We start from the raw sequence: 26,699 nt of genomic DNA on the forward strand, positions 1-26,699 counted from the left end.
ACTGGGGTGGGTCCTAATCCAATATGGTGTCCTTACAAGGAGACGTGATGACACAGGTGTGCGGAGGGACGACCCCCGTGGGGACACGGGGAGAAGACGCCGTCTGCACGCCGCGGAGAGCAGCCCCACGAGGAAGCAGCCCCGTCCTGATCTCAGACCTCCCGCCTCCAGGACCGGGAGAGAATACGTTAAGCCGCCCAGAGGGGGCGCTACGGCCCGTACTAGGAGGGGAGCTTTGGTGCCACCCGCCAGAGACCCCCAACCCCCAGCTCAGCATCTACGGTTTCCACGGGGCACATGCACCGGAGATGGAATGCAGCTACTCGCAATGGCAAAAGGCCGGAGACAACCTAAACATCCGTCAACTCATTCCGTACAGGCTGGGCCCCCCGCGGGACGCGATGCTGAAATTCGCACACGTCACCTTACGGAGCCTCAGACGCGTTGCTCAGAGCGCAGGGATCAACGGGAAAGACGGTACAGGCCAAGGATCAAAAACTACAGCCCCCGGGGGCCAAATCCGGCCCCTTGCTCGCTTTTGTGAATAAAGTTTTATTGGCACACGGCCACGCCCATCTGCGTCCCCATCACCTACGGCGGCTTTCCAGCTGGGGCAGCGGAGCGGAGAAGTTGCGACAGAGAGCATCTGGCCTGCAGAGTCCACGATATTTGGTCTCTGGCGTTTTACAGAGAACGCTTCCTGCCACCTGGACGACCGCTGCTATTTGTGTAAAGAGAAACGATGCACACGTATTTGCTTACGAATGCCCAGAAGGAGCAGAGGCCTGGTGAGCGCTCTGGGGGATGGGACTGGGGGGCTGGGGAACAGGTTGGAAAAAAGCCCCCGTGGGGGAGAGGTCTGAGCCCCAGGGAAACGGTCAGGGGACAGGAAGCCAAGATGGGGCCAGGGAGAGGCAGGCAGGCGTAGCGCCGTCCCGTTTCTCCAGGGGGACAGGAAAGCGGTGGCCCGCGTCCAGCCGCGCGTGGAGGCCCGGCGGCCCCCGTCCCAAGTCCCGTCCACTGCGTAACCAGGCGCCGTGCAGGTATTTTCCTGTGCCCTCCTCAAAGATGGGAGCTATTTCACAGCGGGGGAAACTGAGGCTCGGACAGAAACATACCCGCCCCGGGTCCTACGGCCAGGACGCAGCAAGGCTCGGACTGGTACCCAGGCCGGCCTAAGCCCTGAGAAAACTGGGAGGGGCCGGCTGCAGAAGTCCCACCCCCAGACTGGACCCGTTCGAGTCTGAGGACGTGGCTGGACCCTGTCCAAGGTGGGTCAGGCCCGGTTTGTTCTTCCTGGGCCTGAGGCCTGAACCCCAAAGGTGGTTCTGACCGGCTCCCGGTGGCGTCACGGGAAGTTTAGGCCCAGACCACCGGGCCTCAATTCCTGGAGCTCAAAGCCGGCGTGCGCCCACCCGGGAAGCATCCACACCCCACGCGTGCTCACACGTGAGCCCTTCCCGCGAGCGTGCAGCCCTCGGGGGTCCCCGTGAGTGCGTGTGGGCGGCAGCCAGCAGGGTGGGGGGCAGGCGAGCGGGCGCCGGGGGAGGCTGGGCCGTCTGACGGCACCAGGAGCTCCTAATTAAACAAAAATGTTCGTCGCGTACCACGTTGCGCCCGATTCCTCGGAGTTTAATTAAAACAACAGCACGGGAGGCGTGAGCGGGGTCCACAATCAGATGGTGGGGGGAGGGAGGCGGGGAGAGCCGGGCCCAAGAGCCCAGACCTTCCCCGCTCAGCCGGGGGACCCTGCGGCTCGGGGCCCGGGCGGGGGACGCCCGGAGGACGGGCGCTCCTGGGTCAGAGGCCCCGGGGCTGGGCACCCGGCCCGGGCCCCGCGTCCTCCGGGCGGCCGGAGCGCGGAGCGCAGCCAAGGAGGCCTCGGTGGGGGGTGGGGAGAGCAGCCGGGTCTTTCCCAGACTCCCAGCGACTGGGCGGTTAATAGATTCACAGCGTGTCCTTTTAACTCTCCGAGCGCTTACAATGGAGGCTGGCACGGGACAGCGGGAGGCAGGCTGTTCCGTCTGTGCCCGGGAAAGGTCAGGGCAAGAATATCTATTGGGCAGAGGCGGGGCGGGCCGGGCAGACTCCCCCCCGCCCAGGCCTCCCCCTGCAGGGTCTCGGGACCCACGCGAAAGAAAGTACGGGGCGTCCTGTTAAACAGACGGTGGGGGCAGAGCCTTCTGAGGGAGGGGCTCCGTGCAGATGACCCCCAGGGTCTGACACAAAGTGGCCCTGACCCCTGGGGTCCGCTGCCCTGGGTGATGCCAGAGAACGCCACCCCGGGTAGCCACCTCCCACCAAAGGGCTGCCTGTGGCTCACGCTTAAAGCTAGGAAAGGGCCAGGGTGTCCCTGTAGGCGACAGGCAGGACCCACCCACCCGAGGGGCACAGGGGGGCTGGTGGCAGCCGCCTGCTGAGCACCGGAGTGAGAAGAATGATGCCCGGTAACAGGTCAGCCAAGCGCTCCTTCCTGGTTCACGTAGCTACCCCTTGCGGCCAGCGTCATTTCCCTACTTGGGGGGGTGAGGAAGTGCAGCTCAGAGGGGTTTATTAACTTGCCCGGGGCCACACAGCGCTAGAGGCTAAAACCCCCTCTCTTGGGGGGGGGTCTGTGGCGAGGCTGTCTGAAGGAGGAGGCTTTTTGTAAGGAGACAGTGATTTCCTGGTGCCCCCAGCCCCCCCCCCCCCCCACCGAACGAGGCTTAGAAAACAGCCCAGCAAAGCAGGGTTCCCGAAGGATCTATGTGAACGTATGGGAAGGGGGGGGTACCTGTTTGTGCCCGTCCATTCCTTTGGGGGAACCGCCCCTTACTGACCCTGCCTGGGTGGGCAGACACACCCCGGACTCCAGGGAGAACTCTGCCAAGCAGACTATCTGCTCCTTGGGGACGGTCATCCGACCCAAGCTGGGCCAGTGAGCAGTCATCCTGGGCCACCCCGTCCTCTCTTTGCGGTGGTGGCCCCGGAGCCTGGAGCGGATGGGGGGGAATCCCGAGGATACAGTCAATATAGAAGAAGACAAACCCAGAGGCAGAGGGAGGGTGAGGGCTAAGAACACCGGACGAGCTCCTGGATCTAGCTGAACCTGAAGCCGGCCACAGCGTGGCCATTTTAATGACACGGATCGACGAATTCCCTTTGTTACGTGAACCAGTCTGAGGTGGGCCAGGCTCTTGTAATCAGAGGGGCAAGACCGAGATGACGAACGGTGACCGCGCTAGTCCCTTAACACGGCTCTCCTGCAAAGGCTCAGTAAATCCCTCCCGCCAGGCTCTGGACCCCGGTGGTGTGACAGGCTAGGGAAGGGACATCACGGTGCCCCAAAGAGACAAATCCAAAGCAAGGCTTTCGATGCTTCTTCCTCTCAGGTTTGTCCCTCCCCCCCCGCCCCCCCCCGGGCCCCCCCGGGAGGCCAGTACCTCGGAGGACAGTGAGTTTCGCGTGGACCGTGACCTCCCCGACCGAGTTCTGTGCCACGCACTCGTACACGTTCTCATCCCGGGGTGTCCGCAGCGGCTGGATCCTCAGCACGGCCCCCGCACTCTGGTCAAACTCGATCGTCTGCCGCGGGCGAGGGGACAAAGGTGAGGCCGACGACCGGGACGGGGGCCGGGCCTGCGTCCTCCACAGGCACCCTGTGCACAAGTGCGCCACGGGCAGAGACTGGGCCCGGGGACGTGCAGGAGGGCGTGTGGGCATGTGGGTGCGTGAGCGGCACAGGGGAGTCCGCGACAGGCGCGTGAATCGTGCCGCGTGTGCAAGTGTGGCTGATCCTGTGCGTGAGACGAGACAGAGAGGGCGGGGCCTTGCCTGAGGCCACACAGCACACAGCCTGCAGGGCCGGCCGGCCGGCCTGGCGGGGTCCTCCCTGAGCTGGCAGGCGGGGACACACGGCCGGGGAGGGGGGACAGTTGCTCTGGCCACGGACGGTGGCCGCCCGTGTGACCCCTGGGAGATATTTCTGCGACGTCTGTGGCCGAGCTACGGCCGCCCCGCGTGCGGAGGGGGCTCTGCCGCCCGACTGTCTCCCCTCACCCCAGACTCACCTCAAAGCGTTGTGAATTGACCTTCTTGCCTTTCTTGTTCCAGGTCACCCGTGGCTTGGGGTCGCCCGTGGCCTGACACACGAAGGAGGCCACGCCCCCCGACACGCCGATCTGGTCCTTGGGTTCTTTGATGAACCTGGGGGGCTCTGGAGATACAGCGGGAAGAGGAGGGGTGTGGCGGGCCCAGGCAGGAGGCCAGGACCCCACGGGGCCACGCAGACGTGCCCTCTATCCCCGACCCAGCCACAAAGTACCACGTGGGGCCCGGGGAAGGGGAGGGAAAGGAGGAAGGCAGAGAAACGCTGAGACCGAACGCCCTCCCCACACCCACCCCCGAGACCACAGCTGCACACGCTCCCATGTGTGCCTGAGACACGGCAGATGGGGAGCCCTCCCCCAAGACTCTGAGGTCCTGAGACTTAGCACCTGGAGGCCCCCGGTGGCGCCCGGCCAAACCCTGGAGGGTCCTTGGCCCTAACGACTTGGAAGGAGGTGACTGGTCTGATCCCTGCTGGGACAGGTGGGGAAAGTGAGGCACCACCAAGGCATGTGAGGTCAGAGCCCGCATTTTCAACCCGGGGCTCCAGCCTCTCAGTCCCTGGGAGGCGTCCATCCTAACAAGAGGGGTCAGCGCTGGGAGCAGAAGTTCAGAAAGGGCGGTCTGGTTTCCCGAGGCCCAAGATGCCGACAACCAGCACAGCAAGCACTTACTGGGCGCCTAGTGTATGCAGGGGGCTAGCTCCGCAACGTTTCACCCTCGGACAGCGCAGAGTGCCGGGGCCGCCACGGTCCCCACACGATAAAACTTTAGGCGCAGAGAAGCAAGGCCTTTGCTTCGACGCACGGCCAGCCGGCGGCCGAGCCGAGCCGTGAAACGGGCTGGCTCACAACTGATCTGACGGACTCAGTCTCCCCAGGAAGGTCTCAGGCGGGGGGCCTGCTGCGTCTTTAACCCCGTCCACAGCCTCAGCTCCGCCCCTTGGACACGTGACAGTGTCCGTGGAGGTACATGGCCATTACTTTCTTTCTTACTGACTTTTCACAGTAACCTCCAAAGGGCCCAAAGGGACAACAGATTTCCTCTCCTAGCGATGCTACAATGTATCTCGTTCAACGAATTCAGTCACTCCCGAGGCTTTTCCCAACAGCTTCCAGGGCTGGACCGGCTGGCAAGGTCCCTCGGGAAACAACGTCCGTATCCAACCAAAGGGGACCGGCTGAACGTATCCTGGGACCAGGGTGCGCCTCTCGCTACTAGGGAAGGAACAGCAAGGGACAGATGTTGTCGCGTGGGAAAAAGGACAGCGGATGTTCCTGTTTGCGTGAAAAGAAACATAAAAAGGGCCAAAGAGAAATGGGGCGGGGAAAGGGAGCCCGCGCGTGTGTAGATATGAGGGCCGCCCCAGGAGAGAAACCAGGCGGCTGGACACAGTGGGAGAAGCCCTTCCGACCTGCTACCTTTTTGAGATTTACGACTATTTAACGATAAATAGAAATGATTTTTTTTTTATTTTTTAAAATGTTTATTTATTTTTGAGGCGGGGGGGGGGACGGGGCATGAGTGGGGGAGGGACAGAGAGGGAGACACAGAATCCGGAGCAGGCTCCAGGCTCTGAGCTGTCAGCACAGAGCCCGACGCGGGGCTCGAACCCACGAACCGTGAGATCATGACCTAAGCTGAAGTTGGATGCTTAACCGACTGAGCCACCCAGACACCCCAAATAGAAATGATTTTTTAAGTTTACTTTTTATTCTGAGAGAGAGAGAAAGAGAGAGAGTGCACATACACGGGAGGGGCAGAGAGAAGGAGAGAGAATCCCGAGCCTGATGTGGGGCTCGAACTCATGAACTGTGAGATCAGGACTTGAATGGAAACCAAGAGTTGGACGTTTAACTGACCGAGCCTCCCAGGCGCCCCAGAAAGGATTTCTTAAGAAATAAGATTTTGAGGGGCCCCTGGGTGGCTCGGTCGGTTGGGCATCTGACTTTGGCTCAGGTCACGATCTCACCGTTCGTGAGTTCGAGCCCCGTGTCAGGCTCTGTGCTGTCAGCACAGAACCCCCTTCAGATCCTCTGTCCCCCTCTCTCTGCCCCTCCCCTGCTTGTACTCTCCCCAAAAACATGCATATTCTAAAAAAACGCAAGATTTGGATAAAAAGGTGAGCTGATACAAGAAAAATATTAAGGAAGCAAAAGGCTGGGGTCCGAGGAGGAGCAGACAAGGGGCCGCCTCAAGCTACGTACAGCAATCCCGGGTCCCTAAGCCTCCGAGATCAAAGGAAACAGCAGAGGCCCACGTGGGTTCGCCTGGAAAATTCTGGATGCCTGGAAGCCTGAAGCAGCTCAAGGAGGCCTCGGGAGCCCGGTCTTGGTGCCCACAGGCCCCGGCTTCTCCCACCCACGGCTCAGGCGAGGCTTTGAACAAGGGGTGCCCATCCCAGTGGCCCGAGTGGCCTCGCCTCCCTTATTCAAAGCTCTGCTCCCCCTGATGTGACCGTGTGGGACTTTAGCGGCCATCTCTTGGAAACTGGCCGCCGTGTGCAGCCCCACGAAGGCGTGATTGTTCGTCATCTCGTGCTGATTCAGGGTTAAGAAGCTTCTGTGAGACGACACCACCCGGGTTTGAACCCGGGGTCCTTCTGTCCACAGGCACACGTCTTAGGCTCCTATCGCCTCCAGGCCGTGGGCCTGATTCAGATGTTTTGCTCCTTGCTGAGCCCGGGGCTGGGCCGGCCCCTCCCTGGCTCTGACGGCCTCGGCCGCCCCTCCTCCAAGCCTCGGGAACGGTGACTGGGGCCATATGCGTCCCCAGCCAGCGTCATGGAGGAAAGTCACTGTGGCCGGGGCAGGAATCTCACTTCTGGGGAAATCCTCTCTCGGGAGCCCCTGGAAGGAGGGACGGAAGTGGGCTGCAGGAGGATGAGCCCGGACACGCTCCCCTAGGCCAGCACCTCCCCGGGGGAGCCTTCTCAGATTACCACGGGCTGGGTCAGGAGCTCCTCTGTGCACACGGCCGCCTGGGCATCCCCCCTCACAGCCTCGACCACGCTGGGCCAAGATACCTGGTCCCGTGCCACTCGGCAGGGTGGGCACGGGGCCGCCCCCACTCCCCGGTGACCCTTGAGAAAATGGGGCTCTTGACCTGAGGCCCCCCTCTCTGCAGGGCAGACGTCCTCCCAGGCTACCCCCAGGCGGCTCTGGGGTGACAGAAAGCCTGGAAGAGACCTGTCTGCTCGCCGCGCCCCCACACGAACATTTCGTGTGGACGCCTGCAGTCTCCCGTTTGGACAAACCCTCCCCTCCTCCTCTTGGCAAAGGGGCCCCCCCGACACAAGAAAGGCACTCGGGTGCGGCCGTCCGTCCCGGGCCAGGGGACACCCAGCGTGATGCTTTCGCCGGGGACCCAGAGAGGCAAAACCAAGGCTCAGAAAGGGTGAGACCTGCTCGGGGTCACCCAGCTTGGGATGCACGAGAAGCTCCTGGGACCCCACCCGGGGCCCGCGCGGCCCGCGGCCCCTGGAAACAGCACCGTCGACGAACGGGGAGGTGGGTCCTCGGGACCGAGAGCGCCTCGGTGTCTCCGTGTCACCCATGAGGAGACCTGAGGGTCAGGGGGGTGATACGAACAGCACGGAGGCTGCGTGGAACGCCCCGGCCCGAGTTCTGTGTTTCCAGCTCGGGTTCTGCAGAGCAGAAGCCGGACCAGAGCCAGAGACCCCACCCGCCGGGCCCCTCCAACCCGCCTGGGCCTGCCCCACGGCATCCTGGGAAGGCCCCGCAGGACCAGAAGCCCTTTCTGGGGGACAACTCGCTCCTCTTGGAGCCGGCTGGGGGCTCCCGCTGCCCACGTGGGCCCTCTGTGGCCTGAGAGCCCCCACCCTCAGTGGCTCCCCGAGGACCGGGGCCATTCCCTGGAGCTGGCGGCACAGATCACGGTGCCTGTAGCCCCCCTCCCCCCCCCGCGGGGGTCCCAGAGGACAGAGCGCCTGTGAAGCAGACCCGCCTCCGGGGGCAAGATGCCTCGGCCTCGGGGAGGAAGATCTGGGTCTGAGGGTCGGGCAGGAGCGACACCGCAAGTGACAGGGCAATAACGACCCAGGGCCCACCAACGGAGCGCCCCCTGAGCCAGCCTCAGCTGCCCACCTGGGTGACACTGTGCACCTGCTCCCTGGGACCAACGCGGTCACCTGGGCCCTGCCCTCACCCCGTCTGTGCTCCCTGCGGCGGCCACCAGAGGGCGCCCGTGAGCACCCAAGCCAGGTGCCGCCTTCCTCTGCCCGCAGCCCTCCAGGACTCCCACTCTCCCGGAGGAGAAGCCCCAAGTCCCCTCTGAGGCCCCCAAGGCGCTCCCCTCTTCCCTGTCTCCCCCTCGCTCACTCTACTCCAGCCACGCGGGCTTCCTCCAACATTCCTGGGTCCTGCCCCAGGGCCTTTGCACATACTGTTCCCTCTGCTTCGGACACTTCCCCCCCACCAGATGCCCACAGGGTGCACTTCTCAGCTCCCTTAGGTCTCTGCTCAGATGCCACCTCCTTCCCTGATGTTCCCCCATCCCTTTAAAATGCAGCCCCCACCCTTCCTCTCACACCCACATCCCCAGATGTCCACCATTCAACACACGCAGTGCTTCTCCCTCGCTAGATGATGAGCTCCGGAAAGGGGTGGGACGTTTTTGTCCCGCGTCTAAACCAGTGCTCGGCACACAGTAGGTGCTTATGAGAAACACACCGAATGAGGGAGAGCAGAGATCTGCCGTGGGCACACGACAGAGCCAGGACGTGAACCCAGGCCAGGGTAGTCCCCAAATTCTGTGGCCCCCCTCAATCACAACGGGTCTCTGGCTCTGGCAGCCTCAGTTTCCCCAAGGCTGGCAAAAACCACCGCGGCAAGATGTCAAAGCAGTAACCACGTTATTTACTCAACTCGCGTAAGTAAAACTCGTAGTTCTCAGCTGGGGGCGAGGCTTTCTTGCCTGGGGCCACCTGTGGTCGGCACAACTGGGGGTGGGGGTGGGGGGCTCCTGGCGGAGAGTGGGTGGGGCCAGGGATGCTGCTATACCCTCCCCCCCCCCCCCCCCCCCCGACAGTGCCCGGGACACCCGCCACCCGCCCCAGGGAACACGCTGACCCTGCATTAAATACGTGAATGAGGGCCCCTGGGTGGCTCGGTCACGGGGCATCCGACTCTGGTTACAGCTCAGATCGTGACCTAACGCTTCATGGGATCGAGCCCCGCGTTGGGCTCCGTGCTGACAGCAGGGAGCCTGCGTGGGATTCTGTCTCCCTCTTTCTCCGCCCCTCCCCCACGTTCGTGATCTTTCTCGCTCTCTCTCAAAAATAAGTAAACGGACGAACGAACGAATGAATGAAATACTCAAACACCTAGCACCTTCGGCTTGCTGTTCCACTACCGGGAACAGAGCCCAGCGAGGCACAGGTCCGCGGCTGGAAGCTACTGGCCCGGGGGGGGGTGGGGGGGGGCGGTGAGTGTGGTATTGACAGTCAGGAAACCGGGGCTCTCACAAAACACAGCCTGGCCACCTCCTGGCCGTCACGGAACGTCACTGTGGCTCAGTTCCCCCATCTGTACGACGGGAACAGTGACAACAGCGTTCATCCCGTCAGGCTGTGGTGGCTGATCTGAATGCGTTCGGCATTTGCTAAAAAACAACACGAAAACAAGGAAAAGCACAAACAGACGCGGCAAGCGTGCGCGTCTCTGTGCTCGCCCGGCGGCAGTAATTACCGCGCCCGGTGGTAACATGGGACCGTGGGCCTACAACGTGCCAAGCAGCACACGGGGCCTTATTGTGCGTCCTTGCCACAAGAATGCTGGGACGCGGACGCGTCTGAGTCTCGTTCGGGTGGAAACGGAGGCTGAGAGAGGTTGAGTCACCAGCCCGAGGTCACACAGCAGGTGACGGCAAAGTCAGGATTCGCACCCAGACTAACCGCAGATCCCTGCGTCCTTCCTGCTGCCCTGACGGATACCTCTAGGCCCCTGACGGTAGGTCGGGTCTTAGTGTCGGGCCCAGGGCTGGCTGACCCTCATTCTTTCCACGTTACTGCCAATACCGGAGCCTCGCCCGCCCCCAGCGACACCAGCCCCTTTCTTCACCTCCAGGCCTTTCTACGTGCTCGCACCTTCACCAGTAACGCTCTTTCCACCAGCGAACTCCTACACCCACAAAGCCCCAGCTCCAATGCCCCCTCTCCCAAGAAGCCTCCCCTGGCTCCACCTGTGGAAGGTCATGGAACCAGCACGCTCAGCTCTAACCAACTCTGTATTTAGCACCCGGCTCGGCACAGAGCCGATGACGTCGTCGTTACCGGTATTGCTGTTTATGCCATCGTTATCACCGGCCTCCGAACGTCCCAGGACCGGGGTCCAGTGGGTGCTTCAGGCAGCCTCATTTGTGGAGCACAGAGGCCCCGGGGAGGAGGCGGGGACACACGTCCACTCGCAAACGTGTACACTCAGACGCCCGCACACCCGTAGGGGGCGCTTACCTTCTGCCGTGCAGCCTCCGACCAGCAGGACCACGAGGAGGCCCACGGGACCGACCACAGAGGCCACTCCGGGGCCCCAGGCAGGCACCATGCTTGGCAGCCGCCTGCGACCTCCGACCTCCGCCCTGGAGGGCGACGGCCCCCCCGGTCCCTCACGAAGAGGCCTCAGCGTCAGACGGGACAGCGTCTGCAGAGACAACGGAGGCGCCGTGAGAGGGGAGAGGGGCAATCCGGGGGGTCTTCGTGGCGGAGGGAGGAGAGGAGGGTCATGGGGTTGGGGGAAAGGGTTACGGGAGAATGGGGCGGGGGTCACGGGGCGCTGGGGAGGCAGAAGGAAGGTGCGTGTCCCCCCACATCCCCGCCCTGAAACCCACCCTCCGTGTGACGGTGTTAGGAAGCAGGGCCTTTGGTCACAAGGGTGGGGCCCTCGGGAACGGGATTAGCGCCTAGAAGAGACCCCAGAGGGCCCCCTCAGCCCCTCTGCCTCGTGAGCACGGGGCCAGAGGACCCTTGATCTTGAACTCCCAGCCTCCAGAACCGTGAGACACACGGGGCTGCTGTTCGTAAGCCACGGGGCCTGTGGGATTTTGCGCGGCCATCCCAGCGGCCTGAGACGGGCCCCCCCCGGGCCGCTGGCTGAGTCCTGATCCCAGGTGAGCCCCCACCCCCACCCCGACGGAGCCCGGACCTCAGAGCCTCGCCGAGCCCCCAGGCAGGACCGAACACCAGTTTCCAGGCGCGCTCCGAGCACCGGCTCCTGCCCGCCCAGGCTGGGCCTCCGGAAAGACGAGGCCCCAGCTGGTGCTGCTGGCCGACTGGGCGCCCCACCTCGGCCCCGTTCAGCCCCCAGACAGATCGTCCCCCCACCCACCTGCCGGCCCCTGCCCCCTGCCCTGTTCTAACGCCTCCGCGGCTCCCGCTGCCCCCAGAGGAAGCTGCTTCTGCTATGACTTCCTCTCACGGAGGCGCAGCCACACGGAGCTCAGTCCCGCGGGCGAGCCCTGGCCCTGCTGTGCCCTCTGCTGTCCCCCCACGGCTGCGTGACGGGTCTCAGCTCAGCTGTCACTTCCTCCAGAAGCTCCCCTCCCCACCCCCCGCCGCCCGGTTCACATCCCACAGCCTCCGACGTGAGTAAGGCCGTCCTCCGCACCTTCACCCCAGGGTGCAAATCACACGTGAACGCGCATCGCTCAGAATCCGTTCCTCCCAGAATCTGAGCTCTCCCAGGGTGGAAGGGTCCCTGGTCACAAGCCCCCTCCCCAGTCTTCTCCGCTTTGGCCAGAGCCAGGGCAGAGGGCCGGGGAGAGGCAGGGAGGGGCCCAAGGATGAGGCCCCGGTGGCCGGGTCGGCCCCACGCCCGCCCCGGGCCGTGCCCCGGGCGGGTCCGGGCCGTGACCACAGGGATAGGTGCCACATAATGATGGGGCAAGTCCCTGTGATTCTGGCTCCCAAAATACCCAGCTGCGGTCGCCTCGCCCGGCCCCAGAGGGGCCCCAGGAGGAGGCCGGGCTGGTGGTGACCTGATCATGGCTCGGGGTCAGGGGTGGGGAAGCCAGGATGGGTGGGGGAGGGTCAGGGGGGCCCGCCCTGCACACAGTCAGACCAGACAGGGCGAAGGACGCCTGCACACGGGCCACAGACGGACCCCAGACACACGTGCGTTCGCACAGTCAGGCGACAGAGACGGGTCCGCACGCGGAGTCGGGCAAATAACACCCGCACGTGGGCCACGAAACAGGCACAGAATCAGACCTCAGACGCACACACGCACAGGGTCGCGGGCGGGGCCTTCGAACCGCGTGAAAAGCGGGGTCAGATCCGGGCCAGCGGCACCCGCGCACCCCCGGACCCAGACGTGTCGTCAACCAGACGGACGCGCAGACAGGCACGCGGCCTCACCACAGACACACGGCAGGTGGGTAAAGAGAAGCCTAGGGCACAGCCCCGTCCCCTGTGCCCCCCGCCGTGGGCAAGAGGGGCCGAACAGGAAGGTGGGGGCCCCAGGTGGGGAAAAGCGCCCACAGCCAGCTGCCCACCGCTGGTCACGCCTGAGTGGGGGGGGGGCCTCCGGCCCAGACAACATGGGTCAGCTGGGCGGGCCTTCGGAGAGCCTCTGGGGAAACTGAGGCCGCACAGAAAGCCTGCCCGGGGGAGGGGCGGGGGCTCAAACTCGGGGCTGCTAGGCCCACCACGGACCCCCGGGAGGGTGACCTCCTTCTCCCCCTCTGCCTGCCCGCCCCCACCGAATGCAGGCGTGGCGCAGAGGTCCCAGACGGGCCCCGTGCCCGGGAGGGGCTCCAGGAGCAGCCGCCTTCAGAACAGGGCGGCCCCTAATTACCCCCTGGCTCCCAGAGCCCCGGCCTCGCAGGGCCCACGCCTTCTCAACGTCTGGGCAGGACGGGGCTAATCCGGGCACGGGCGCCTCCAAATCTGCCCCGCCAGCCCGTGCAGGAGGGAGGGCGCAGCCCTGGGGGCGTCCAGGGCCCCGGACGGCACAGCGGGAAGGGGGGGTGGGAGGCGGGGAGGGGAGCGCCACATGCCCCACAGAAGGGACAAGGTTCCAGGCTCCCTCGGGCCCCCATCCCCCCCTCTCCCCCCGAGGAACTTGCCACGAGGCGGGCCCCTGGCGCTGGCGGTGGGGTCTCCTGCAAGGGGTCGAGGAAAAACATCACCGAGTCCCATCAGTTCTGCCTTCAAACGCTAGCCCGTCTCTGCTCACGTCTCACCCCTTCCTCCACCTCCACCCGGTCCAGCCCCATCCTCTCCCTGTCCTTCCCTCCTCCTTCATTCTGCTCCAGCCATGCGGGCCTCCTTACTGTTCCTCCAACATGCCGGGCATGGTCCTGCCCAGGGCCTTTGCATGTGCTACGCCCGCTGCCCACATTTACTATCACTCGGCTGAAAATTAAAGGGCGAATGGGAACAGGGAGGGTGTCTCGGCACAAGGAACAGCACGAGGAAGGGCAAGAAACAGAACCCAGAGATCCTAGGAGAGGGAGGGGAGAGATTTGGGCAGAGAGGTAGGTACGGACTGGACCCACAGGGCATGAAGGAGCCCTTGGCAGCTCTGAGCTGGGAGGGACCTGGCCGGGTTGACACCTGACCGAGCCTCCTCCCTGCCCCTCTTGCGGTAAAGCACCCTGGGCCGCCAATCCTGCCCCTGTCAAGAAAAAGAAACTGAGGCAGGTGCACTGGGGCTGAATAAGGCGGCAACCCCAAGCTCCTAGAGATGGCGTGGCCGTTAACAAGGAAGCAGCCACCCGTGGGAGTCGCAGAAAATAACTCAGATGGCAAACGAGGCTGGGCTCTGGGGAGGGGGGGGAGGGAGGGAGGAGAACCCTGGGAGGGGGCCCCGTCCACCGCGCCGGGCCATCAGCGAGAGCGGCCTCCGTGGCAGGGGCTGCCTGTCGGAGGCAGGTGCCCCCCCCCCCTTTCACAGATGAGAAAACCGAGGCTCACGGAGGCGCGGGGACTCGCCCCAGGCCCCTGGGTGGGACCTTGGGTCCAGAGCCCACGTTTAAACACATGACCGTGTCCTTCCCTGGCCGCTGTGTGATCTGAGGAAAGCGGATGATCCTCTCTGGGCCTAGCACAGGCTTCCGGGCTGCCTCCGGGGGCTCCGAGGCCTAGATAACAGGGCGTGGGTAGATACCCATTCTGGCCGGTCACCAGGGTGCGGGTCACGAGATCCCGGAGCCGGCCTCGTGTACCCACGCAGAGCAGGGAGCATAAAGGGGCAATTATGACCCAGGCCTGGGCAGCAAACAGGCTCCGTGCCACATGCACGAGGCTGTCCCCTGAGGCTTGAGGACACCCCAGTGCCTCTCCCTGCCCCCACCTTAGGGTCTGCCCTGGCCTGGGGGGGGGGCTCACGGGCACAGGCCACCCGCCAGGGGATTTCCACGGCCCGTGGCCCACGGCCAGGGGCAGCAGGTAAGGCTGGAAACCAGGGAAGAGTCCCCAGCTCTGCACAACCTCCCCCGCCCCCCATCCCCTCCCTCCTGCGCCCGGAGACTTTCCTCCTACCCAGAATCCCTCTTCTGAGGCCTCAGAGACCCTCGAGGCAGGACCTGGGGTTCCAGGCTTCCTGGATCCCTATGTCACCAAAGTGTTAAGGAGAGTCCAAACACCTCTGTAGTCACTGGTGGCCTCAAAGCGGGTCCAGCCAAGCCCCTCTCCCCCTTGGGGCCTCAATGTCCCCCACCTCACCCAGGAAAAGGGCTCAGGGCGGGGCGGGGAGGGCCCGCCCTGCCACCTTCCGAGAATGGGCTGAGACCAGCCAAGGGAGCCGCCTTTCATTAACCATCAAAACGCTCTGGGTGCTGTGTCCCCAGGGGTCCCCCGCAGCCAGGAGTGGACAGGAGGGGCGGATAGGGAGCCAAGCCCAGCCCCACAGGGAGGAATGGGCAATGCCAGCTGGGTGTCCCCACTGTGTGCTGAGCCCTCTTAAATGCTACCTGTGCGTCCTTCTGTTTGACAGATGAGGAAGTGAGCTCAGAGAGGGGCGGCTGTAAGGTGAGGGGCACACAGCACGGAGGCCGCCCGGCTGGGCGAAGATCGCAGGCCAGAGGCCAGCTCTCAGTCGACCTCCGAGGTGCCCCGGCTGCCAACTCCACCCTTAAGGGTGTGACGCTGGGCCCACCCTGCTGCCCCTTCCCACAGCCTACCACAGCCCCCAAGAGGCACTGGTCCGCCTCAGGCCTCTGGGCCTTTCGCAACACGGGCACCCTGACCCGATACACCCTCCCCAAGCTGGCCCACCCGTGGACTCACCCTCCAGGGCACAGCCACAGATGTCCCCACCCCAGACTGAATCTTGACCCCTCCGGACTCCTCCCCCTATCCCAGGACCCTTCCTTAGCCCAGCCATGACCCACCGCCCTGGGGCTGGGAGTGGCCGTGTCTGACTCTGTCCCTCCTCTGCTCTCAAACATTCCATGGCTCCCATCGATGTCCGTTAAAATCCAGACTCCGATCCTCAGCCTTCAGAACTGCTGACCCCATCATGTCGCATGCCCAGCGCCTTGCTGGGCCAGGCTGGTGCCCCTCGCCACTGCCCTCTGGCTCACACAGGGGTAGGAGTACATCCCAGTCCTACTACCCAACACACCCTTCCTAACCCCCATCAAACTCCAGCGTTCACACCCATCCTCAGGTCTCAACTGAGCTGCCGCCCCTTCCAGGAAGCCCTCCTGGGTGTCCCAGCCTGGATCAAGGGCCCCCTCGGGGCTACCCCCACACCATGTGTGTCCCCCCATCACAGGTCTGTCGTCCTCCAAGATGGCAGCCCCGTCTGCACCCTGGGAAGGTGCCCGGCCACTTGGCACTTTACCCACATCATCCCTGTGGTCACATCCATTTCAGAGGGGGAAACCGAGGCCAGAGGGAGACATCACAGGAAGAAGAGGCTGACAAGGACACGGCCTCCAGCTGTAGCTTACTCGCGTCTGCTCTGAGGGTTTGCTGCACACTTAGGGGTGGAGAGGAGGCTCAGGACAGGGCGGGCAGGACTTGGGTGGCTGGGACCCCTAGCCCCAAAGTCACACAGCAAGACCCTCTGGGTGGCTCACGGCTCTGAGAAGGAATCCTGGGAAGCAGGACGCTGGAGGGAACAAAAGGGGGTGCTGAGATATGAGTCTGGTGGGCAATGACGGGGGACAGAGGCGTGGAGCTTAGGGACAGGAGCAGGAAGTGGAAAAGTGGGAGCTGAGCCCCCCCCCAGTTCATTAAAGCCCCCAACAAGGTACAGCCTTAACCTGAGATCTACAGACCCGAGGGGGTACAGGGACAAGTAAAGAGAGGAAAACTTTGTGAGTTTTTTAGGGGGACCCCAGTCCGGTTCCCAGCGGAGGGATGCAGAACCCCGATCAGGGCGCCCCTGGGCTGGCAGAAGGCCGCCCGGACCCTGGCTCCGCCCCCAGGAGGGTGGGGGAGGAGGTCGGGCTGGGGGCCAGGCGGGGGAGGGGACCCCACGGAGCATAACGGTCCGGAGTTTTCCTAAGTCCCAGCGACTGGCCTGAATTGGGGGCGGGGGGAGGGGCGCCTGGCAGCAGGGGGCTGAGCTGTCCCTGGAGGGTGGCTGGACCGGCCCGAGCAGAGCGGAGGTGGGGGAGAAAGCGGGGGTCACCCCCCCCCCTCCCGGGAGCCCGGAGGGGAGGCAAGGAGGGGGACAAAGCCCAGCGCAGCCCGGGCCTCGAGGCGGAAGGGGATCCGGGCGCACTCACCCCGCGGATCTCGGCTCGGAGATCGGGGCCCGGGCCCCCTCGGCTGGGCCCGCTGCCGCCCGTCCCTCGGTCCGCCCGGAGCGCGGCGCGCAGCGAGGACTCGGGAGAGGCCAAGGCCCCGCGAGCTCGGCCCGGGGGCGGGCCCGGGGGCGGGGACTGCAGGCGGGGCGGCCAGGGGGCGGGCCCAGGGAGGGGGCTCCGGAGCAGGGCGGGGCCCCCGCCGGAAGTGGGGCGGGGGGACTAGTGGGGAGCACCTTCAGGGGGCGGGGGGGCAGCAGGAGGAGGCCTCCAAGGGGGTAACCGCGCTCCCCCAACGTGCACACGCACGAAGCGGTGCCCCAAGGGGCACAGCCCCAGATACCCCCCGCTTCGTAAGCCTGATCCCAGAGGGAGCCCCCACCCCGCCCCCCCCTTCTCTGGCAGGCGCTGATCGTGGCCATGGCAACGGATGAAGGGGCTGGATGCGGGACGCGGCGGCAGAGGGCTCCCCAAACACAGCCAAACACAGGAGGTCGGGGAAGGGGCAGAAAGATGCCCTCCCAGGCTGGGCTGGAAGACAGAGGCCACGCCCCCTGCACTCCGAGCACCCCCCCCCCAGGGTGGGGGAGGGGCGCGGGCAGAAGGCAGCTCCCCCCGCCCTCCCCTGCTGGGGTCCCGTAGGATGAGCGGGGGACACCAAGGCAGAGGCCCCCACGCCAGCCACAGCCCTGAGGAGGGGGCGGAGAGTGCGCACAGGGCCAGATTGGAAACAGATGGGGCCACCGAGCCAGGTCCCAGACACCCCGGGGGGGCGGGAGGGGTGGGGGGGGGGCGGGAGGAGGAGGGGCAGCCCCACGCGGGCAGCCAATCCGGGCCTGCGCTGCCGCCCCGTGCGGGTTTGAAAACTCCATCCGAGGGGCAGGGCATACAGAGGTCCCGCGGGCCCAGGGCGCTCGGGGAATTGGTCAAGGGGGGCCGGGGACCCTGGCGGAGACCCAGGAGCCGCCGCAGGGGGCCGGCTTCCCCATCTGCTCCGATCCCTGGTGAAAATGCTTCCCGTTCCTTTAGGAACGTGTATTGATTGGGCTCTTAGTGTATACCGTGCGCACACGTACGCGCTCCCGTTACCCCCACCATCACCCCGCTTTGCAAAGGGAGAAGAGGGAGAGAAGTTACTTGCTCGCGGTCGGGAGGAACAGGGAGTCGAACCAAGGTTTGGGTCCAGAGGCTGAGCCCTTACCCACAACGCTGCAGGAGGCCTAGAGCCCAAAAAGAACAAATCGCTAAAATGCTAAGCCCCCTCTCGAAGCTCACTGCCCAGTGGCGAGAAGGAAGCTGGCAGCCCAGGGGAGACCCCGATCAAGTTCAGGGACAACCCCCTCCCCTGGTGGCCTTTCCACGCCCAGCTATGGCTGCCTTGGCCAGGGGTCCACCCCCCACGGCTCCCCGGCATTGCTGCTGGGTGATCTGCCCGTTCGGCGCTCCGTGCCTCAGTTCCTCGCTCTGCGAAATGGAACATTTAACCCCACCTCCTCTGGCACTGGGGAGGCCCGTACTGGAGTCCCCAAAGTACCGAGCACACAGTAGGCGCTCTGCGAAGTGTGCGGCCCGCAGACTGTTCACCTGCCCCCTTAGGTCCTACTGAGCTGACTCTTTGACATCGTCTCTCCCCCAGAGCCCGGACTCTGGGAGGCACACAGTAGGTGCTTTAGGAGGTGGGCCATCTGGCACCCCAGCATCACGCGGGGCATCCGGGAGGCGCTCTGTGTCAACACGGGTGTGGCGTCCCCCCAGTTCAGCTGGGCACACAGTGGGCCCTCAGGAAATGCAACCGGGAGCACAGTAGGTGCTCTGTCCAGGCACGGGGCTCATGCAGACCTCGGTTTGAATCCAGGGACTCCCCACGCGATCTCCAGTAAGAACCCGTACCTCTCCGGGCCTCGGTTTCCCCATCTGTAACTTAAGCCAGCTGTCAGCACGCCCAAGGCTGTGTGACCCGGGGCAAACATGCGGGAGGACCCGCCACCCTCCTCCCCAACTGGCCCTGCCCCGCCTGGGCCTCCTGCCCACGTCCCCCCGGAGATGACCTCTTGCCTCCCTGCGACGGTGTGACCGCAGCGGGCTGGGAACACAGCCACCCCCCTGGTCAGGGTGGGGGGATCTGGGGCAGGAGTGAGGCCTGTACCTGGCCTCTCCCAGCAGAGGGGCCCATATCTGCACGGTGCCCCATTCACCCCTCATGGTGGCTCTGATCACCCCCTGTTAACTGCCTGGTACGGGTCCACCTCTCCCGCCAGACTGGGGCCTCAGAGGGCAGGCAGCGCTGGGGCTGCCTCTGCCTTGATCAGAGCACATGCCCAGCACGGGGCCTGAGGGCACACAGTAGGTGCTCAGCAAACATTTGCATAAACAGTCAGGACCCTCCTCGCCTAGGAGAGGCCTCTCCAACCTTACTCTCCCCCCCCAGAGGCCACACTCTATGGCGTCCTCGTGATGGATCCGTTTTCCCCCACGTTCTTTTTTGACACAAACATTTCTGAACACCAGGCCCAGGTGAGGCCCTGGGGGACACACGGCAGTGGCGAAGACTGACAAAGATCCCTGCCCTTAGGGAGCCGACACTCCAGGGCAGGCAACAGATGGGAAACAGAAGAGGTAACAACCGCTGTGGGTCAGTTGGTGGTAAGTCCTCCAAAGATTTACAAAAAAAAAAAAAAAAAAAAAAAAAAAAAATGTGTGTGGGGATATTCACGGCGGTGGGGTGTAGTATGAAAGAGGGGGCGTGGGGGGTAAAGTGGTGACATCTGAGCTAAGACCTGAAAGAGCTGAGAGAATTTGAAGGAGACGTGGATGTTGGGGAGGAGCCCTCCAGGCTGGGGGCACAGCCAGTGCAAAGGCCCTGAGGCAGGACCTGGCTGGCATGGGGGAGGGGGAGTGAGGAGGTGTGTGTAGCTGAAGCAGAGTGAGCGAGGGGGAGGGGGGAGAGGGCTGAGAGAGGACGGGGAAGGTCATGCAGGGCCTTGGGGGCGACAGGAAGGACTCGGGTTTTTGCCCCAGGGGAGGCGTGAGCCCTGGAGGGATGTAGGCAGAGGGCAGAGGAGGACTGAGGTGCTCACAGGCGCCTTCTGGTGGCTGCTGCGGGGAGGACAGACTGGAGGTGGGGGCCGGGGCCGAGGGGACCGTCAGGGCTCAGACCAGCGATAAGGGGGCTGAACCAGGTGGAAACAGGGAGTCGGGGAGGAGGGGGCACATTCTGGACAGACCGAGAAGGTAGGGCCGGCCGGTTTTTCCCAAGGGCTGATGACAGCCCCTGGAAGGCTGGGACAGCCAGCTCCGGGCAGACCCTCCCGGCCGCGTGGCCCGGCCGGTGCCCTTGAGGGCCGACCCTGGGAGCCCCCTGAACGCGCAGTTGCCGTGTCCTCTGAATCCGCCCAGAAGGCAGCTGCCCTTGGGGAGGAGCGCGGGGCCCGATCACGTCAGCTCCCGCAGCTGGGACATTTGGGGGTAATTTTTTTCAAAATAACTTTCCTTCTAATTATAAAATAGGCGCGTGCAGCAGAAAATTAGGGAAAATCAGCATAAAGAAGAAAATAAGACTGGCTCCCAACCCACCCCTCGCCCGGAGAGACACCGCCAGCACGTGGTCGTGTTCATTCATTCCGTCCACAAACGAGTTATTGGGCACCTACTGTGTGCTGGGCTGAAGACACGGCCGGCGGGCCGGCCAGAGCCAGCTCCCCCGCCCCCCAGCCCCCCACCCCCGGGGGGCGGGGACGGGACACCCACAGAGACACCAACATTGTCCATAACATCGTGCCGGGCGGTTACGCAAGAGGCCAAAAAGAGAACAGGATTCGCCGCGTGGCCCTGAGAGCGGGGAGAGGTCTGCAGGGGCCTCTGGGGCGGCCGGGATGAAGTAAGCCAATCAGACATACAAACACCTACGGGAACGGAGTTTCCGGCAGGAGGAGCAGCAAGTGCAAAGGTCCTGAGGTTGATTGCCTCCTCCCAGTCTCCTCCGGGCGCAAATGGGCACTTTTCCTTTCCGAGCGGGGATCAGTATTACGCGGCCAGTTGCCCACAGAGTTTAATTGGTCCCCGCTTGATCTCCATTAGAAGGGACGTTGAGAGACAGGGACAGCCACAGATGAGGCTGCGCCTCATCATTTCCTGCCGATAACCTTCCGCCGGCAAAGGAGGACTCCGCCGGGAGGCCCTCAAAGCCTTTGAAACGCGTCCTGATAGGGCTGTGGGCAAACCTGCACCCTGGGCACGCGTGGGCAGGACCCCCAGCCCTCCCCCGCCCCGCCCCGCCCCAAGCCGTCCCACATTCCTCACATTTGCGGCCAAAGTCCCTGGAAGTTTCATTGAGGGGCAGTCACCAAACTCCACGTCCTTTGCCTCCTGAGAAGGGACACTGGTCGGGCAGCTTTCTCTGTTCTCCTCTCCACCAGCTTGCCCCACGGCCCCTCCCACCCAGCGTGGCACTCACGACCCGGGGGCCCTGAGTGTGGACCGGCGAAAAGCCCACCTCGCCCACGCTCACCTCAGGCTCCCGGCGCCGTGTCCGCCTGCCGGCTACACGGCAGGCAGACTGCCCACCACAGGCGCGCCCTGGCTCCCCGGCTGCCCTTCTCACCTGCTGGTTCCCCCGGGCCCCCCGCTTTCCTTTCCCTCTGGACAGATCCAGCACGGGCGCCTTCAGGTGTGGCTGGATCCAGCAACTCTGCTCCCTTTCTCAGCCGACGGCAGCCCCCTCCTTTCAAGTTTCCGTCCTCAATGTCTTGGGACTTCGTCCATCTTTCTCCATGCAGCCTTCCCGCCCTGCCCGGCGGGACCGGGGCGGTCACCCGGATCCCCCGGCTCCCGCCCTCGTTCCCCGAAGCAGCTACCGCGGGGCGCCCGTGAGCACCCGAGTCAGGTCCGGCCCTCCTGGGCGCACCAGCCCCCTGGCTGCTCCTCCAACCCACCGGGCCCAGCCCTGCCCCAGGGCCTTTGCACATGTTGTCTATGCCACCTGGAACACCTTCCCCGGATTTTCACGGCCGTTTCTTCCTCACCGTTCGGGTCTCCCTCAAACGTCACCTCCTCAGAGACGCCCTGACTAATCGCTCAGGCAGCCACCCTGTCACCGTCATCATACGTCCTTCTATTTTTTTTTTTGTTTGTTTCTTCTTTCGACAACTTATTTTCATCCGAAAGAATCACCTGTTTACTATCGAGATCTCCGCTGTCCCACGTGGCTCGTTACGTTAAAAGTGGATAAAACTGGGGCGCCTGGGTGGCGCAGTCGGTTAAGCGTCCGACTTCAGCCAGGTCACGATCTCGCGGTCCGTGAGTTCGAGCCCCGCGTCGGGCTCTGGGCTGATGGCTCGGAGCCTGGAGCCTGTTTCCGATTCTGTGTCTCCCTCTCTCTCTGCCCCTCCCCCGTTCATGCTCTGTCTCTCTCTGTCCCAAAAATAAATAAAAAACGTTGAAAAAAAAAAATTAAAAAAAAAAAAAAAAAAAGTGGATAAAACTGAGCAAAATTTAAAATTCAGTTCACCCTGGCCACGTTGCCAGCATGGCTGGGGGGGGGGAGGGGGGTCAGATACAGCACATTTCTAGAGTCACAGAAAGTTCTGGGGGCCCCCGCAGGAGACTGAGGTCGGGGAGGCGGGAAGGGTGGGGGGTGGGGCCGTGTCAGTTCTGCTCACGGCTGCGTCCCAGGGCCTGGCACACAGGAGGTGCTCCGTAAATGCTTTCTAAGTGAACGACTGAACACACGAATGGCTTAAGCGACTTCGGGAAGCCCGGAGGGGCTGATTCGCGAGACGGGGCAGAGGCCGGAAGCCACCATCTGGGGCCACAAGCTGCGGTCTGACCCTGGGTCTCTACCTGGCTTGCAAACCAGCCGCCACATAAAGGACCGCTCCAGCCCCGAGGGCAGAAATGTGCCCACTGCTGCCCGAGCCATAGCCAGCCTCCACTCTGCAGCTGACTCAGCTCTAGAAGGCGGTAGAAGGAGTACTCCCCATGCCAGGCCCGGTCCGGCCTGGCACCCCATCTCCCACCTTAAACCAGCCGCGGTTGGCTTCTTGGATCTGGCTGTGTCCTCTCTGCACTCGCCAGGTCCCCAGTGAGGACGTGCCTGGTGTCCCCCCCCCCCAAACCCTCCCCTCCTTCTGCCACATCCCCAAATCCCTCATTAAATCTCTCATTCAACTGGCTCATGCCTCTCCCTTAAACTAATTTACTTTAGGAACTCGGTAATGCCGGGCGCTAACTGCCAAGCCTTGAAAGTCGCCAGAAAAAAATTGTTACAATGAAAATATGTACCCGGTTCTCCCATTTTCCCTGGATACTGTTGCTAAAGCCAGCAGCCGGCATGGTTATAAAGAGACTGGCAGGTGTTGGTGTTAAAGATCACTCTGCACCCGACTGAGCTTTTCTCCTTGAACTGTTGCAAAATGAAAGGGGAGTCACTGCTGGTCTGTGCAGCTCCGCGAGGCCGGATGCCTCCTCCATCACAGACCGCCCCCAAACAGCCCCATCCTGTGGCTGTGTCCCCCCCCCCCCCCCCCCCCGCCTTGCCCTGTCCCCACAGTGCTCTGTGGTCTTGAACAAGTCCTTACCGGCCTCTGGGCCTCAGCTTTCCCACCTGTGCAGAGGACTGGCTGTTCTGATGCCTGGGGCCGATTTTTGTGGGTTCGGGGGCCTTTAAAGATCACAGAAACTGAGGCACAGCCCAGAGAGGTGTCTGGGGCCAAGGTGGGTGCAGCCCTCGAATGACCTCCCTTGGGAAGGAGGGAGTGACCCAGTCTCGGTCACTGCTACACCAGGTGCTATCCTGAGTCCGGGGATCACGGCAGACGACCTGCAAGGGTTCTCTTCCAGGCAGGGACAGGGACAAAAGGCAGCCATGCAAAGACGGGAGTAAAGAGGAAGTTCCGGGCAGAGGGAGGTTATGGGCATGTGCAAAGGCCCTGAGGTGGAAGCCGGTACACGGAGCTCCAGGGACTGAAGGGACTGGTACAGCGGGGAGACGGGATGACCGGGATACGGGGTGGGGCATGTCCTTTGAAGAATGAACATATCTGAGGGATGCACCATCAGCACACTCCCGTAACAACTCTCCTTTTGCACACACACCTGCATTTATAGAGCACCTCCTGTATACCCATGTACCAGGCTGAGCACAGGATGACCCAGGCGGCCCCTGCCCGACCTCAGGGAGTTCACCTATGGAGGAGGCAGGCTTCCAGGAGGAGGTGGAATGCTCGCTAAGCACTTAGGATGTGCCGAGCGCTCGGAACCGAGCCGGGCACGCGGCAGATTGTCGCCGAGCGCGCTGGCTGTTACTCCTGCGCTGGGTGTGCAAGAAGCAGCTCACTGAACCCCCTCAGAGCCTGCTACTGTGATCCTCCCACTCTCCAGGTGGGGAAACTGAGGCACGGGACTGGGGCCCACTAATGACTGGAGGAGCTGGGACTTGAACCCCAGCTGCTTCCCAACTTCTCCGGGCCTCAGTTTCCCCTCCCCAGCCCTTGCTCTCCTGCCGCACCTCTCCAGTCCCAGGGCCCCGGAATTCACAGCCTCTCTAACGGAGCCCATCTGGGGCTAAGCCGTCTACACTTGGGCAGGGGCTGGCTGCCACTTGGGAGGCGTAAGGACAGACCACTGGCTCCCAACGTAGTATCTTTATTATTAGTCGTTAATCATCGCCCAGCGGCTGCCTCGGGCAGGCGGTGCTCCCTGGGAGCAGTGATGGGAGGGCGCACAGGCGCGCAGAAGGTCACCTGCTCGGGCTCAGCGAGTGACTGGGGAGGTCTCGCCACCAGGCCTTTTGCACCCTCTGTCCATCCGCCAGGAACGCTCTTCTCCTGAACCCTCTCTGGCTCCCTCTCCCTCACCACCTCTGTTCAAGCAAGGCATTCCCAGACCCTTTCCTTAAAATTCTGCCTCACTCTGGCACTCCCCATCCCCTTTCCCTGAATTTTCTCTTTCCTAGAGCAATACACCAGCCCCTGACATCTGACGCGGGGTTTTTTTTTTTTTTCCTTCTGTGCTTTGTTTATTCTCCCTCCCCAACTGGAGGGCTAGCTCGCAAGAGGGCAGGAAATTTGCTTTTTTTTAAAAAATTCTTCCTGCCTGGAACACAGAGCAGCTGGCACACTGCAGACACATTTGTGGAAGGGAGGAAGGGAGAGTCCCTCTTCTCTGCCCCCAGAAGCCACCTCTGCTGCTGCTCGGTGCCGATCTCTGCGTATCTTTGCCACGAGGTCACGGAGCAGAGGTAACTCGAGAACCGAGTGAAACCGTATTATGTATCCTGTTTGTATCCTGTTTGTATCATTTCCCTGCCAGGCGCTCTTTCAAGTGACATGGTATCTAAGCAGCCCACGTATCCCCAGACCCTCTGCTCGCCTGCTGTGCAATCCCCCCTCACAGGGCTGCGCCCCTGTATCCCCGTCCCCTGCTGAATCCCCCCCTCACAGGGCTGCGCCCCTCTATCCCCTGCTGATGGACCCTTAGGCTGGCTCCATTTTTCTCTCGACCTCACCCAATGCCGTGGTCAATGCGACTCACGCATCGATCAGTTGTCAATGCCTCCCGGGCCCCGCAGGGACCACCGTCTCCTTCTTGGCGCCCAGGGGGTCGGGGTGGGAAGGGGGCTGCGCGCTCCCTTTGGGCCTGCTCCCACCGCCTCTGGGAACTCATCTGACGGACACATCACAGCAAAAGACTTAACAGCAACCCGAGTCCGCCAGCGGGGGACTGGCTCAATACGTAACAGGGCAAGGAAGCAAAGAGTCATGTACAAGCTTAGCATCTCTTCGCATCATGAGATTAGTATCACAGCTGTGAAAAGAAATGGGGAAGCCAGATGTACAATTATGAAATTACTTGTAAGATGCTATATTTTTAAGTGGGGGGGGGAGGGGGGGGAAAGACACCACCAAGGTACAGAACGGCCCGGAAAAGATGCTACCACGTGCTTAAACACAGGGATACACATCTACCCGCCCACTGAGCGCTCACAGATCTCTCTAGATAACCGTCCAAAATGGTAGCCGTGCCCAGCAGCGGGTGGCTGTTGACGTTAAAATGGGCTACAATGTATCGCTTCTCAGCCTTTTGGCTGAGATCAGGCGGAGAACGGAATACGAGGGGAAATTCAAGGCCTCAGGTAGGCTAGCCACATTTCAAACGCTCCCATTTCAACGGCACTGGCAGCCAGGGGCCGCCTTATTAGAGACCCAGGTACAGAGCGTTTCTATCAGCGCAGGGCAGACGCTGGACAGACCCGAGGCAGCGCGGGGGCGGGGCAAACTTCAACCCACAGGCCAAACGGGGCCCTCGGGCTGTTTGTATAAATAAAGCTTTATTGGCACACAGCCACACCCATTCACTCCCCTATTGAATCCCGCGGCCTTCGCAGAGACCTGCAACCTACAGAGCTCAAAGCCTTTACCCTCCGGACCTTTACAGGGAGTCTACTGACCCCTGTCCCGGAAGGAGGGTGGCCGCTTGCAGGGAAGGAGCGGGGAGGGGGAGGCACTGTCTCCACCGCGCATTCTTCCCTGTGCCCTCAACTGTGTGTCCCACGTGCACGGGTTCTCTGTCCAGAAAGATAAATGAAAAATGAGAGACGTTTCAAAGCGGCCGTGCTTCATTGGTCTTCCTGCTGGTGGCGCCCAGAGGGTCTGGTCCCCCACCCCCACCCCACCCCGCCGTCGCCTCTCTGGATATCACAACAGCTCCAGACATTTTTGCCAAGCGAACGGACAAGGAATGGGATCTTGTGGTTTTAATTTGCGTCTCCTGGGGAAGAGATGGGGAATCTTTAAAGACGGATAAACGCTTGCCTGCTCATCGGCCGGGAGCCCCCAGACTCTCAAACGGTAGCAGCCGTCTGGGTCACCCAAGCATCCCACGTGGGGCCATGCAAACAGTCG

The 26,699-nt window shown here is 63.0% G+C and overlaps 1 protein-coding gene across 1 annotated transcript in view; it reads right to left on the minus strand.

Moving 5' to 3' along the window:
- PTPRS (protein tyrosine phosphatase receptor type S) overlaps positions 1 to 26,699 on the minus strand; it is a 97,915-nt gene that overhangs the window by 52,040 nt on the left and 19,176 nt on the right. The window contains exons 2-4 of the mRNA XM_053898225.1: positions 10,559 to 10,745; positions 4,050 to 4,195; positions 3,423 to 3,564 (exon numbers count right to left, since the gene is read on the minus strand). Of these exons, the coding sequence (XP_053754200.1) occupies positions 3,423 to 3,564; positions 4,050 to 4,195; positions 10,559 to 10,649 (379 nt within the window). The 5' untranslated portion in view covers positions 10,650 to 10,745. The remainder of the gene's footprint in view (positions 1 to 3,422; positions 3,565 to 4,049; positions 4,196 to 10,558; positions 10,746 to 26,699) is intronic.

Source organism: Panthera pardus, unplaced genomic scaffold (genome assembly GCF_024362965.1).
Source record: "Panthera pardus isolate Hobbes unplaced genomic scaffold, ASM2436296v1 HiC_scaffold_8, whole genome shotgun sequence".
NCBI classification, from domain to species: Eukaryota; Metazoa; Chordata; class Mammalia; order Carnivora; family Felidae; genus Panthera; species Panthera pardus.